General features: G+C 39.0%; 1 protein-coding gene across 1 annotated transcript in view; it reads right to left on the bottom strand.

Annotated features, from left to right (window-relative positions):
- mdfi (MyoD family inhibitor) overlaps window positions 1-11,108 on the bottom strand; it is a 32,214-nt gene extending 21,106 nt beyond the window's left edge. The window contains exons 1-2 of the mRNA XM_042494595.1: window positions 11,075-11,108; window positions 9,429-9,618 (exon numbers count right to left, since the gene is read on the bottom strand). Coding sequence (XP_042350529.1) covers window positions 9,429-9,567 — 139 coding nt within the window. The 5' untranslated portion in view covers window positions 9,568-9,618; window positions 11,075-11,108. The remainder of the gene's footprint in view (window positions 1-9,428; window positions 9,619-11,074) is intronic.
- Between the last annotated feature and the right edge of the window lie 1,857 nt (window positions 11,109-12,965).

The raw sequence follows: 12,965 nt of genomic DNA, 5'->3' as shown, positions 1-12,965 counted from the left end.
TTATGTGTGTTTGTAATTTGGTGTATGTACACGTGTCAGTGGGCCTGGGGGCGATCCAGAGGAATTTCGGTCCCCTAGTAAACAAACAGTTAACCATTAAAACAAAAACATATGGATCACATAGGGCAATGGCTCTCATAAACACAACACACAGATAGATCTAGGCTATGTGAGCTGGCAAATGACGTGACATATTCTGGATCACCTTAAGGGGAGCACAACCTGCTGTTCCTCAGGGTATGATCTCTGAGGAAGAGCACAGAGCTGAGTTTACCTGCTGCCTTTAAACAACCCTTGTTTCTACAGTTTCAGTACTTCTTTAGAGGCACAGACTTCTAATGTGCGACAAGAAAGGAGGTCTCTTAGGTGTGTACATCCCTTTGGCAAAGACATACAGTACATATGCACCCCGCAAATAGGTATCCAAAATGCACCAGATGAGTTAATACACTGAAACTTTCATCATGTAGCACGAATGTTGAGCTGTAACTCTGTTTTAATACTGTAATGATGTCAGAATCTCTGTGCTGCGTTTGATCAAATACTAAAGTGGTGCAGAAACTGTCAATCAACTTAATTGACAATAATTTGGTAATCGATTAGTCATGAGTCATTTACCGGTTCTAGATACTGAAATGTAAGCTGCTCTGATTTGTTTTTTTACCTTTATAAATCATATATTTTTATGTTTTAGCTTGGGCCAAATGAACAATTTGAGGGATCAGGGAAATTGTGATGGTCATTTTATGTTAAGATAATATAATATTACGTATATGTATGAAAAATAAATACATTATAATATAATATAATACACAATGTTATATGTAACAATGTTCAGAATGTTTAAAATGTAAAATATACTTGGACTTCAGATTCGACAAAAATTTAATTTGGACTTAATTTGACAAGAATCAATAAAGACTTTGGCTTAAACACTAATGGCTCTTGAATTCACTTGGACTAAAGCCTTTTGACTTGTTAACACTTGATACCATTCCCCAAGCCAATCTGGAAAGGCATAGACATTTTTCCAAAATGAGTTGAGTAAAATCCAACAAGACAGGACAGAAAAGCACAAAATTCATTTAGCTGTGGTTAATAATGGTATATGCTTTAAAAGTATGTTGTCAGCACTACTTTTTTATGATTAAGTTCAGTCACACTTGTTTTGACAATTAAATACAAAATTTAACTTGTTTAGGACTTAAAACTCAAAGTTTAGGACTTAGGACTTGAGTGCAAAGACATGTGACTTACTTGTGACTTGCAAAACTATGACTTGACCCTACATTTGGTGTTCAGTAACAGACTGATACTGTGTATAGACAATAGAAAGCAAGACAATGCTATGATTATGTGTATAACCTAAAAATATACAAGCATAATCAACATATTATCAATTGTGTTGTTAAATATTTTTATATTATAATTGAATGCAAAATACAATCATTGATGTAACTAATTCACTTTTTTTTTACTCATCATTTAAAACAATTTTCTGATATTAAATAGACTAAATAATGACTCACTTAACTGTAAAAACAATTAGCAGATCAATCAATGATAAAAATGATTGTTTCAGTTGCAGCCTGACTTGAAAGCTCACTGTTCAGGCACACAGACATAAATGAGTGCAGAAATGCACACTCTGCTGACTCATCACTAAAAAATATAAAGACAGATAAGAGCTGAGAGAATTAGAAAGAGGATACAATGAGATGAGGTGAAGAGCAACCGAGCAGAATAATGTTCAGCAGAGCGGAGTTAGTGGAGACGACGCAGTAGCAGCTCTCTGGCCAGCAGTAATGACTGGAACTGATTGAAACCACACACAACCGCTGGGGTTCTGACCAGGACGAAGGAAAATACAAAGAAAAGAACACATAACTACAGAAACGCTTTTTATCTGTATCCCTCCACAAACACACACACACACCCATACATGCGCACACACAAAGAAAAGGAAAGAAGAGGCAATTGTTTAACTGCAATCTAGCCAAAGGCACACAGAAACACATACCCACAAAACACACACACATTGCACAGAGGGGCTTTGAGAGAGTAGCACTGGAATATGTCCAAAATCAGAGATTATAGCCGCTGAGAGAATGAAGCAGTGTAAGCTCATTAAAGACAAAAACTGTCTGCTGTTGAACAGGCTTAAGGGGAATTTAATTGTGTTACTTTGTCTCTGAGATTCCTCTGGTTCCTGGGAAAATGCAGCTGCTTTGCTAATGGAGTGCTATACAGCTGCATTTAACACAAGGACCCTAAAACAGGGACACCACTGTCTGATACATAAACACTGAACTGTGCAACATTGGGCTGGCAAAAATCATATATCACAATCTTTTTGACCAAATACATCAATAACAATGTTGCAGCAATATTGTATGGCTGCCTATAGTTGTTTTTATAAAGTATTTACACAGTGAGATTATTGATGATCACTGATGTTCATATAATAACTGAGTAAAAATAAGTGGGTACAAACAAATAATAAAAGTCACATCATTTAACTGTTTTGCAGCCTTTAAAACCAGGAAAAGACAACACTTAGGCCAGTCATGTTCATAGTCCAGCCCCGGGCCAATTGTGTTCCCCAAACCCATTTTAAATGGCCCTCGGCTTGTATGGTTAACAAAACACTGGTTAATCAAGCAAGATCAATTTGTGTTTATTTTTATTCATCTCATAATGGCAAAACAATCATACAGTTTGTAGACATACAGGTGATACGATATGATATGATACAATATGGTACACTTTATTGTCCCTGTAGGGGAAATTTGTCTTGGAATCAAGGTGATAATAATGTGTTTTCATAGATGGTAAAGAAGCTAACGAATGGTGAAAACAAGATGTTTCCTGCAATGTAGCCGACATAGCCATGATATAAACATAAAGTTGAGAGCTGCCGTTATATACTTTTTCACTAAAAGATGAAACAGTTGTGTTTGTGTCATTTGTACGTGATCTTTTTCTTTTTTTTAATTACTCGTGATGTGATAAGTGGCTGGCCCCCAGGTATTTTCAGATCATCTAACCTGTCCCCTATTTTAAAAAATTTGGCATCCCTGACTTAGGTCATATAATGACATCTAAAGTCTAAGACAGTATCTAGTTTTATATCTTGATATTGATATAATATCAATATATTGCCCAGCCCTAGTGCAACATATGAAAACTTTCGCCAAACAGTCTACGGGTCATAAACAGTAGAAGACAAACAGAATCTAGTGGGATTTCACATTCAGGAGGAGGGTCAATCTCAGTTGTAAATGCACTGTATATACCCTGCTCTAATGCAAACAATGGTGAGCCAATGTTATAGGCTGATAGTGAATTCTAACAGCTATGAATTTTAAAATATTGTTGTCTAATTTATATTATTCTAAGGGCTCTGACGCACCAAGCTAACAGTTGGTCGTTGGTCAATGTAGGGGCATTGGTGAGTGTCTGTTGCCCTAATTTTTGTTGTGTACTCCGCACTGTTGGCCCGTCAGCTTCTAGTTGATCGATTCAGTATGTTGAATCATGTTGGTGAATGAAATTACTCTGGTTGGCAGTTTAGGTCAAAAGACACAAAGAGAAATGGAAGTCAGGAAAACTAACAGCAAAAGTCAAAAGGGCCTGAGATCAAAACAAACCTGTTATACAAAGTAAACTAATTTGTTTTAGCCATTGAGCTCTTTAGCAGAATAGGTTTGTAACTGTTTGTGTTATTGTTTGCTGGAGCAGGATAAATATCATTTGCTTTGTAGAGTGTTCCTGATTGCTGCCTTTGGAAAGGAATTTCCCCTCAGACGAGCACACAACTTTTGGCCAAGACAAAGGTCGGCCTTCCTCGCCACTTGTTCTTTGATGTCATTTTGGTGTGTCTGGGCCTTAATGCATCAGTGTCAGTCAAAAAGCAGTATCCATTGGACTCTTCATAACACCTCTGACACAACTATGGACTTGAAACTTGAAAAGACAACAGCCTCACACTTGGAGGGGTGACCATCAAATCTGTCACTGTAGCAGTAACTGTACAGAAACAGGCCCCTGGCTCAAGTGTCTCAACAAGACAGATATTTTGCTAGATAGTTAGTATTATCACATCCTGCTGACACCAGCTGTCAACAGTATATGACATGGGTTATGAGGATTTGGAGACTGTACTCAAGTCAGGAGTTGGTGAGAGAGAGGAAGAGAGAGAGCAAGGGAGAGAGAGAATGAGTGAGTGCAGGCCACCAGAGCAGCAGCAGTTTCTCAAATGTTTGCGAGGTGGTAAAGGAAAAAAAAAACGTGTGCTCGTTTTTGTAGTTCAAATATGCTGTAAAAATGCCTCAAATTGCTCCTAGTTTATTTCAATCTCTGCAAGGAACCAAATTAGACACAAGCCTCAACAAACCTCAGGGACTAAAAAGGGACAAGTAGGCAAATAGCTGCGACTGCATGCTGGAGCAAAGAGAGATAAAATAAATGTAGTTTAGACTGTGATGAAGACATTAATTAAGAGACACCAGCAAGCATCTAGAAAAAAGTATCTAAAAGAATCTTTTCAGACCAATATTTTTTGGCCAGTTGAAGTTGTGATTTATGTTGTGATAACATTCTATTAAGTAAACTTCAGGCATATATTTGTGGCCTACATTTCATAAAAATTTAAAAACAGTATGATTTGTTTGAAAGTGATTTATACTTGATAACTAATGACAGCTTACAAGCTCCCTGGCTGACATAGACATGATGGAGTCAGCTATTATTAAACTGTTAATTTTAAGAAAGAAAGTTGACTTTATTGGTCTTTTTGAGCAGCAAAAGGAGTCAACATCAAATAATTTAGTGGCATTTTTCATGCACATTCGCCATTTATCTGATTGAGACAGAAAAGCATGGACGCCCCTGATTCATTCAAAACTTATGTTTCATGTTATTAATCGATCAAACAAGTCATCAAATAAAATTTAAAAACACTGCATCATTACCAGGCAACTAGGTGTGCACTGTAGGCTAATATTAGCAACCCGTGCTCATACTGTGCCAGTCTGTACTGATAATAGAGATTCATTAAAGAGTGCCGCAACTTCACTGGAGGACTTAAATTTCAGGTGTCATATGCCATAAAAGGTGGGAAATGGTACACTGGAATATGTCAACATGCAGGACTGTCATGAACAAACCAGTAAAAACTATGCAACTTTGGCTACCTTACCAGTTATCTACCAAGTCATTGGCATATTTCTTACTATGCTTGTTATAAAGAAAAGGGCCATATTACACTGTAATGACACCAAATTAAGAAATGATTATGGTTATCAGAATTTTTAAATCTTTATTTATGGTGAAAACACATTGTGAGTTCTTATGTAGCTTGTGCAGCCATCTTGCCAATGACTTCTTGAAACACTAATTTTGGCGTATGCCTCTGAAAAACCTCCATTTGGAGGGTCATGTAGCCCTTACACTTTGCCCCACTCCTCTATCCAAACAAAGGTCCGGTCATCCTTTCCCTAGATGTAAATGTGTAAAATAGAGGGGTAAGGGCTAACTGGTAGGGGCAAAGCTATAAGGAACAACCAACACCCAAAATCTTTATTTTTTTTGGCCAACTTGTGAAATTAAACATTAGCTACAGCTACCAGCATTTGCAATGGTTTTCTTATGTTGACATCAATAGCTCCAAATAAGACTTTAACCTCATATAGTTTATGGCACTGATAATAATGCAAGTCATAGTTGGACTCATAGCTCCAGGGATTTAAAAATCGCTGTCTGTCAAATTGCAATTGCAACATAAAAACACATTCTTGTTCTGCCCTACTACAGAGGGTGACAGGAAGAAAGATAAACAGAGACCAAAGCAGGGAAATGGGCGAGAGGAAGAGAAAAAATAGAGTGAGCGAGATGCCAGTGGTGAAAGAGAATGAGGGAATCAGCATGCGGTGGTACAGTAAGAGGCTCCTGTATAAACAGACAGCCTCATTGCATCTTCATGCCTGAGTGAGAGCAACACTCACAACAGCGAGAGGCACACATCTGTCAACACATACACACCACCGTTCAATGGCCTTGTAACGACTGAGCAGGGCTTTATTCACTTACAGCAGAAAAGAGTGCTGTCCACATATGGGTCGACAAGAGGGCTAAAACTCCCACCCAACTCATCTGGTGCATTGTGATTGGCTGGCTCACACACTGACGCTGTCGCGTCATTGTCATAATTAAACTAAGCACAGAAAGGAATCAACACCCTGAACTGAACAGAAATGTTCTCAAAGCCATTATATGCAGCAAAAAATTGTATTATATTGCACAGATGTTCAAAGTATTTTATCCAACCCTTTGTGACAGGCGAGCATCCACTAGGCACACAACACAATGTGGCAAAAAACATCAATTAAGAGAGCTGCTTTTGAAAGTTTCGACTGGACACCTCAAGTAATGTATTTTTGTAGTCTTGCGAACTTACACCATCCACATCCCAAAATTATAAGTGGGACAGATGCATCGCTTGCCACCGATTGTGTAGTGCAAAACAAAGCACCCCTCTTCCCAGCAACAACGTGACTAACTTGATGTCGGTCTGAATTAATGAAGTGAAAGGAAATGGCAATTCAGTCTGATTATCAGAAACATGAAAAGAGACACTGATGATCATTCGTCATGAACTGTACAACATAGGAGAAAACCAGGAAGAAAAAAACCTTCTCTGGCATATGTACTGGTAAAGAAACTAATTATACTAATGAGTAACATCTAGAGATACACCCTTTGGACTCTTTCAGTCCTGATACAGATGACTTGGGTTTTGACAAATGCCGAGTACCGATCAGGTGCCAGTGTTTAATTGATAAGCTGTATGTCTCACTGTGTGGAAACGACTGGGATCACTCTTTTATATGTAAAGCAACATCATTATTGACTTTAACATTGCTTCCCTAACTTTGCAAACAAAATGTAAAAACATGCAAAACAATGCAACTGCATAAAATGAGAACAAAATGTATTCTACCATTATGCTGCTGATGAACTACATAGTACACCAGGGCTTGACATTGAGCTTTTCTCTAACGTCAACATCACACTGTTTTGCTTTATTTCCTGTTTGCCTGGCACTTGGCCAATTTTACGTGGTTAGAGGATCATTTTAAGCCTAAAACAAGACAATCCCTTGTTATTCCATTGTGCAGTGCATTTGAGATCAGAGCTGATGCAGTTAGAAACCACTCTTTGATTGGCTGAAAGGCTCAACAAAGGCATTTTGGATGGGTAGTGGATGCTAAACAATAATAATTGTTTTCAACATGGAAAAATGTTGGATTTAACCTTGCAGATTTATTTAAGAAAGTCTCCAAAAAGACTGCAGTTCAATATTGAATTACAAAGCTTCTGATATGGATATTATCACCAGAGCCCTCTTCTGAGTAAAAACAAAACTAATGAATAATAATCGATAACAACATTATGTTGTATATATGTTGTGGTGAGGCAGACTCTTGCACACAGCTCAACTGGAAAAGCTCCACTTCAGTTAAACACTACACTGTTTCTTTTTCAGATAAAGTAATATTAGACATAACATTTATTTTTCACTTGCCCAATCAGACAACTTTATGAAGGCATTCCTCTTGCCTAAACACAGAGTTCAGTTGCCCCGGGCAGGTGATTATATAGAGCCCTGTCAAACACGCACGTGTTATCAGACGTAAACATTGAATCAAATAGACCCCACCCCATTGCCAGTAGTGTCCCTTATTGGAATCTGTTCTCCCTTTCTAATAATGGGCATGGGCAAAATGGGATTCACGCCTCAGTTTGATCTATATACTGCATGTGTCTGTTGTGATGTTCCCTGCTCTCTGCAGGCAGACTGTGGGTGGGGGATAGAGCAGAGCACTGAAAGCAGGGCCTTGTTGCCTTCATTGGTAGCCTGACCAATCTTCTCCTCCCCACCCTGGCTTACCTTTCTAACATCAGTATACACACACACACACACACACACACACAAATTAGGCGAGTCAGCCAGACAAGCAAGTGGGAGAGCCACAGTTATACTTTGTGTTGGCTTGCCGAGGAGCATGCTCAGGTAAAATCAGCACAACCACGAGAACATGTTCAGGCACAAACCTACAGTTTAATAACTCCAAAAGTCTTTGCAGAGGTATTATCATTAAATCTGATGCTGTACTTACACTCATCATGGTGAACCGCAATGCAGCGGAGAAAAGAGATGTGCGTGTTTAGATTCTATGCTTTTGCACATTCAATACAGCAATCAAAATAATGGGGGTTGGGACTTGTCTTTAGAAAACAAAGTTAAAAAAAAGAACCCTTCATCTAACATTGGAGGTTTTTGTGGCAAGTTCCCATGGCAACAAGCCACTTAAATCTCTGCACACTTCCTTAACTGTTTACCACACCTACCCCAATTACCCCATAGGACCTGCACTTTGATCTAAAGTCCATGCTGTTGCTTTCTCACTGAAGCTTGAGGGAACTTGAATCATTTTGGCTGATCCTGGATGAGTCATTCAGGCGCAACACTGCCCTGTCTCAGTCCATGTTCCCTTGCTCCCGCCCCGGTGTCAGTCAACCTGTACCATGGCCAATCGCACAAAGGGGAAGGGTCATGGGTTCACTTTCCAATCCCCAGGAGCCCCATTGCGGCCTTCAAGTGTTCCACAGTGCTGAATTGGTCCTGACCCTTCAGATCATCCAAGTTAGCACGTCCCCCCAAACACACCGATCACTTCAGTGCGTAACTGTTTTTATCTGTCATTGAGAAGGCCTCTGACCTAATGAATCACCATGACATCTTCCAAAAACATGCAGTGATTTTTAGGAGTGGGAGTCACTAGATCTCAGCTCCTGAGTCTACTATTAGCAATTACTAATTACCAGTATAAGAAAAACATAACAGTGACTCAAGACTATTCCACTCTGGAAAACTACCATCAACCTTTATACGCACTTTCACAAAGGTGAACAAATTAGTCTGTTGTTGTTTTTGGGGTGAGACAGTCTCCTATAGCTTGTAAAGAAAGGGGAAAGTGTTGCATACAGCTATATATTCACTAACATACTGGCCAACCTTCCACCATAATGACGTTTACATGCATTTAAGAGCATAGCGAGGTCTCCTCCCAGCACAAATCCACTAGCTCCTCTTTTTCATAATAAAGACTTAATGTCTTTATAACTAGTTTCTGACTCACTTCACCAAAAAACAACAAAGGGGGCTTAATGGAACTTTGTGGCAGTAGTTATACACATAAGGCTGTTCAAGGCTTGTTCAGACCCATCACATAACTGTTCTGTCTCTTGTTCTTTCTGTAACATGTACAGGTACGCACCAAAAAAACACACTTGAGTTAGAAAAGCTGTTTGTGTCTGGGTTCTTTTTTTTAAATTTTTTTTTTTTACCGCAACCACCTCCTTACCTGGACTAGGACAGGGCTTTGGGTCCGTTCTCTCTGCGGTCGAGGTTGTCTGTGAACCGAGCGGTGGAGCTGGTAGACTGGGGTCCCCATCATCAGGTGGTTCTGGGGAGATTGCAGGGGCACTCCTCTCCTCATCCATGGGCGTAGGCCTGGCTCTTATGGGAGGAGGTGGAGGGGCCAAAGAGCGAGCCTGAAGCAAAGAGGAGAGATATTATTAAAGAGGTGATGGGTCACATGAAAGATTTTTCATTGTCTTTTTAAATAGAGCAACAAGCCAGCAGATCGTGCTTTAGAGAAAAAGGTGTAATCAGGCACAACTTGAACCAGCATGAATCGCTTACAGCTATAAAATAACTAAGGAAAGAGGCCTGCGTGCTGCTTTCATGAAACAGTGGCAACACAACGGATGTGCCTAATCATAGCCTACTTTTAAAAAATAGTATTTAAACTCTTTAAATATCTGTTGTGCAGATAATAAGGGTTGTATTATTTATATACAACATTTTAAATGGAAGAGGAGTCATTTCAACACAAAACGAGATGAAAAGACAACAGCAACAAAATAAGCGTGGAAAAAAAGGTCAAACAAAAGGTAATAATTTAAAAGGAACATGACAAATTTACCTTGACTTTTCCTCTCAGATACAGTCAACTTAAAATTTTAAGGCAGCCTGGATAGTAACTTTTATAAGTTGAAACAAACACTGATTTTTTTTTCCAGCGATAGCAAATAGTGTGTGTCATGCTGATGCAAGGAAGTGTGCATACATTCATCTGAATTTTGGATTTCAATATTTCAGTCAATCTTAGTGAGTGAAATTGACCCATTAAATCCTCTACAACAAGCAGATATAGAGTAAAGTGTGTTAAAACTTATCTTTTAGTAACTTTAAAACTATGTATAACATATTCATAGTTATTACTGAACATCAGGTAATTTGGGACACTTTTTTGGTAGATTACCAAGAAAACCAGCTAAAATTCTGAAGAGATCTTGAATGTTACTTTCAGAGCTTGAAATGTATCTCAGCTATATTTCTATAAAGAAAAAATGATACTGAGTAAAATACTTTAGAAACTTTGGACCTTCAAACAAGTTACAAACCCCTACCTAACTAATTCATCAGTTAATTCTTCAAATCATTAATGTACCTAATTGTTCATTAAAATCAAACAATCATCCAACTTTTTTGCAATGCTTTCCCTGTTCTTTGGCTGCCGGTTTCCTTAGTGTCATATTGTCTACGATGGACATGTGTAATATGTAACAATTATGGCTTGTTTTGAAATATTGTGTCTGACATGGACTTGTGCATCATGTATATTTTTAAGTGACAAAAATACAAAAAAAAACTATAATATGACAATGTGGACTATAAACATTTTGTTTTCACTTTTTTTTTTTTTTTTTTAAAAAAGAGAAATTTACATTTGTTCTTAATCTTTTTCCCCATTTTACCTAAATGCACGGAGTACTCACTCAGAACGCATTTCCCCTCAAAAAACGTATTGTAAAAATGTTATTGATTTAAAGTTAGAGTTAATGAAATGCAACATTTTTTTACCATTTGTTTTTATAGTCTACCCTTAATAGCTGCAGCACTATCACTACCCAAAAGACCAAATCAACATGCCACATGGCTTACCTTGGAAGTTCCGGGACCAGTTAGCCTAGTAAATGCTTACCTTCATACTTGCTTAATTACCTGTCATGTGGTGTGTTTTAGGCTAGCCGATGTTTTGAGTCAAGCGGGCACTCAGAACCGAGCACCGGGAACCTTCCTAAACTCATCAAGAGTCACTAAGTGAGTATATGTGTCACGTGCCAACGTGTGTTTGGCGCGCGCCTCCCCTGCCAAAGTAGCTCAGCTGGACAGCTGTTTGCGCGCTCCCGTGGTTCTGCTCCGCACTCGCTGCCCCCAAAACTTTTGACAACCTCTGGCTAAGTTTTTGCCAAAGCGATGATGAGGCGAAGTTTACCGAGTTCACAACAATGTTTTCCCCCTTAAATAACTTCAGTTGGCTTTGATTTATACGTTTGAAGCGATAAAAAGTGTAAAGAAGTTTCGGGAAAAGAAAAAAAAAAGACATCGCACCACACATTTAGAAACTGTGCCAAACTTTGAATAGGTAGTCTACGCGTAGCTTACTCGGGTTTTATAAATTGTAAAATCTACCTTTGGAGAGAAATTTACACTCAAGTTGAAAGCAGCATCGTAGTAAATTTACTGCTCGCTAATAACGGGCGTATTCTGTTTACCTTTATTGCACGTCTGCGACCTGCTTTCCCTAAACGAGTCCCTGCATGCTCAGACCGAGCTCAGCTGCCGTGCGTTGATCTACTTCTCTGTCTGCATTCATATTCCTGCACAATAACTCGCTTTGATCTGCAACAACAACACAAGCAAAAAACAACTTCATACCTTTTCTCTGGCTGGGACGCGCTGCAGCCAAACACTTGGGCTAATTCATTCTCTGTCCGCTCCAGGTGGACTTCTCGCCCTCTAAGACCTTTCCCGTCCTCTTTCCCTCCACTCTCGTCACTTTAAACGACCACCGATTCTCTTTTCGGCTCATGTAGGTGCCCACCAAACTCCCAGATTCAATGCATTTTTCTCCAGCGAAGATACTTTTCTCTCCGCCTCCAAAGTTTCTCTCTCCGGCTCGCCCCGTCCTCCAGCGGACCAGATGTTGGGAGGTTTGTGTGTCTCTGCAGGCAGCTCGCTGTGTGCTCTTTGTCTGCACTGCAGGGTTTCTTCACTTTCTGTTTCCGCAAAAGTCCACCACCGTCCCAAACTTGTTTCAACTCTCAGTATGAGTAGTATCCGTCCTGTGCAGCCTACTACTCGGTCTCTCCTCTCTCTTTACTCCCACTATACTTGGCCTCAGACTTGTGTGCTGCAGCTATTGGACAGGAAACTCCAGTCAGCAGTGATTGTGCTTCCTCCAGGCTACAAACTAGTTGGGCTGAACTATACTGTCATATAATTACCCCCTTAACCCGAACCAGACACAGCACTAACACAGGGTAGCTTTCATCAGGAATTATGGGTCCAGGAGCCATATGTTTTGTCATTAATAATAGAGTAACACTCGGGGAATATAACTTTTTATGTACAGTGTAACAAATGTATATACTTACCCCAAATCACTTAAATGCACCATATATGTGGTGCTCATTTATGGTCACTGTTTAAGCTATATTAACCATTTGGAAACTGGTGTGATATCAGTTTTCTTGTGCTGCTTTTGGTTGGTGAAATTTCTGTCAAAACCTGGGAAAAAGGCAACAAGCAACTTGTCAAGAAATGTTCCGCAAATTGCAAGAAATAAGTAGATTTAGGATTTAAAAAAAAAAAAAAAAGCTTGGGAAAAACGTCTAGATAGAAAAATATAAAACGCTAAATACAAAACTATATTTGGATTTATCATAATAACAGCACTCATTTTTTAAGCCCTTTTTTTCAGGTCATCTCGTTGTTGTTTTTCTTTTTGTTTAAATTTGTTATTTTAAATACTAATTTTCAGGTAATTTTC

The sequence above is a fragment of the Plectropomus leopardus genome, chromosome 2 (assembly GCF_008729295.1).
Source record: "Plectropomus leopardus isolate mb chromosome 2, YSFRI_Pleo_2.0, whole genome shotgun sequence".
NCBI lineage: Eukaryota > Metazoa > Chordata > Actinopteri > Perciformes > Serranidae > Plectropomus > Plectropomus leopardus.
This window is presented reverse-complemented; position numbering and strand designations above follow the sequence as displayed.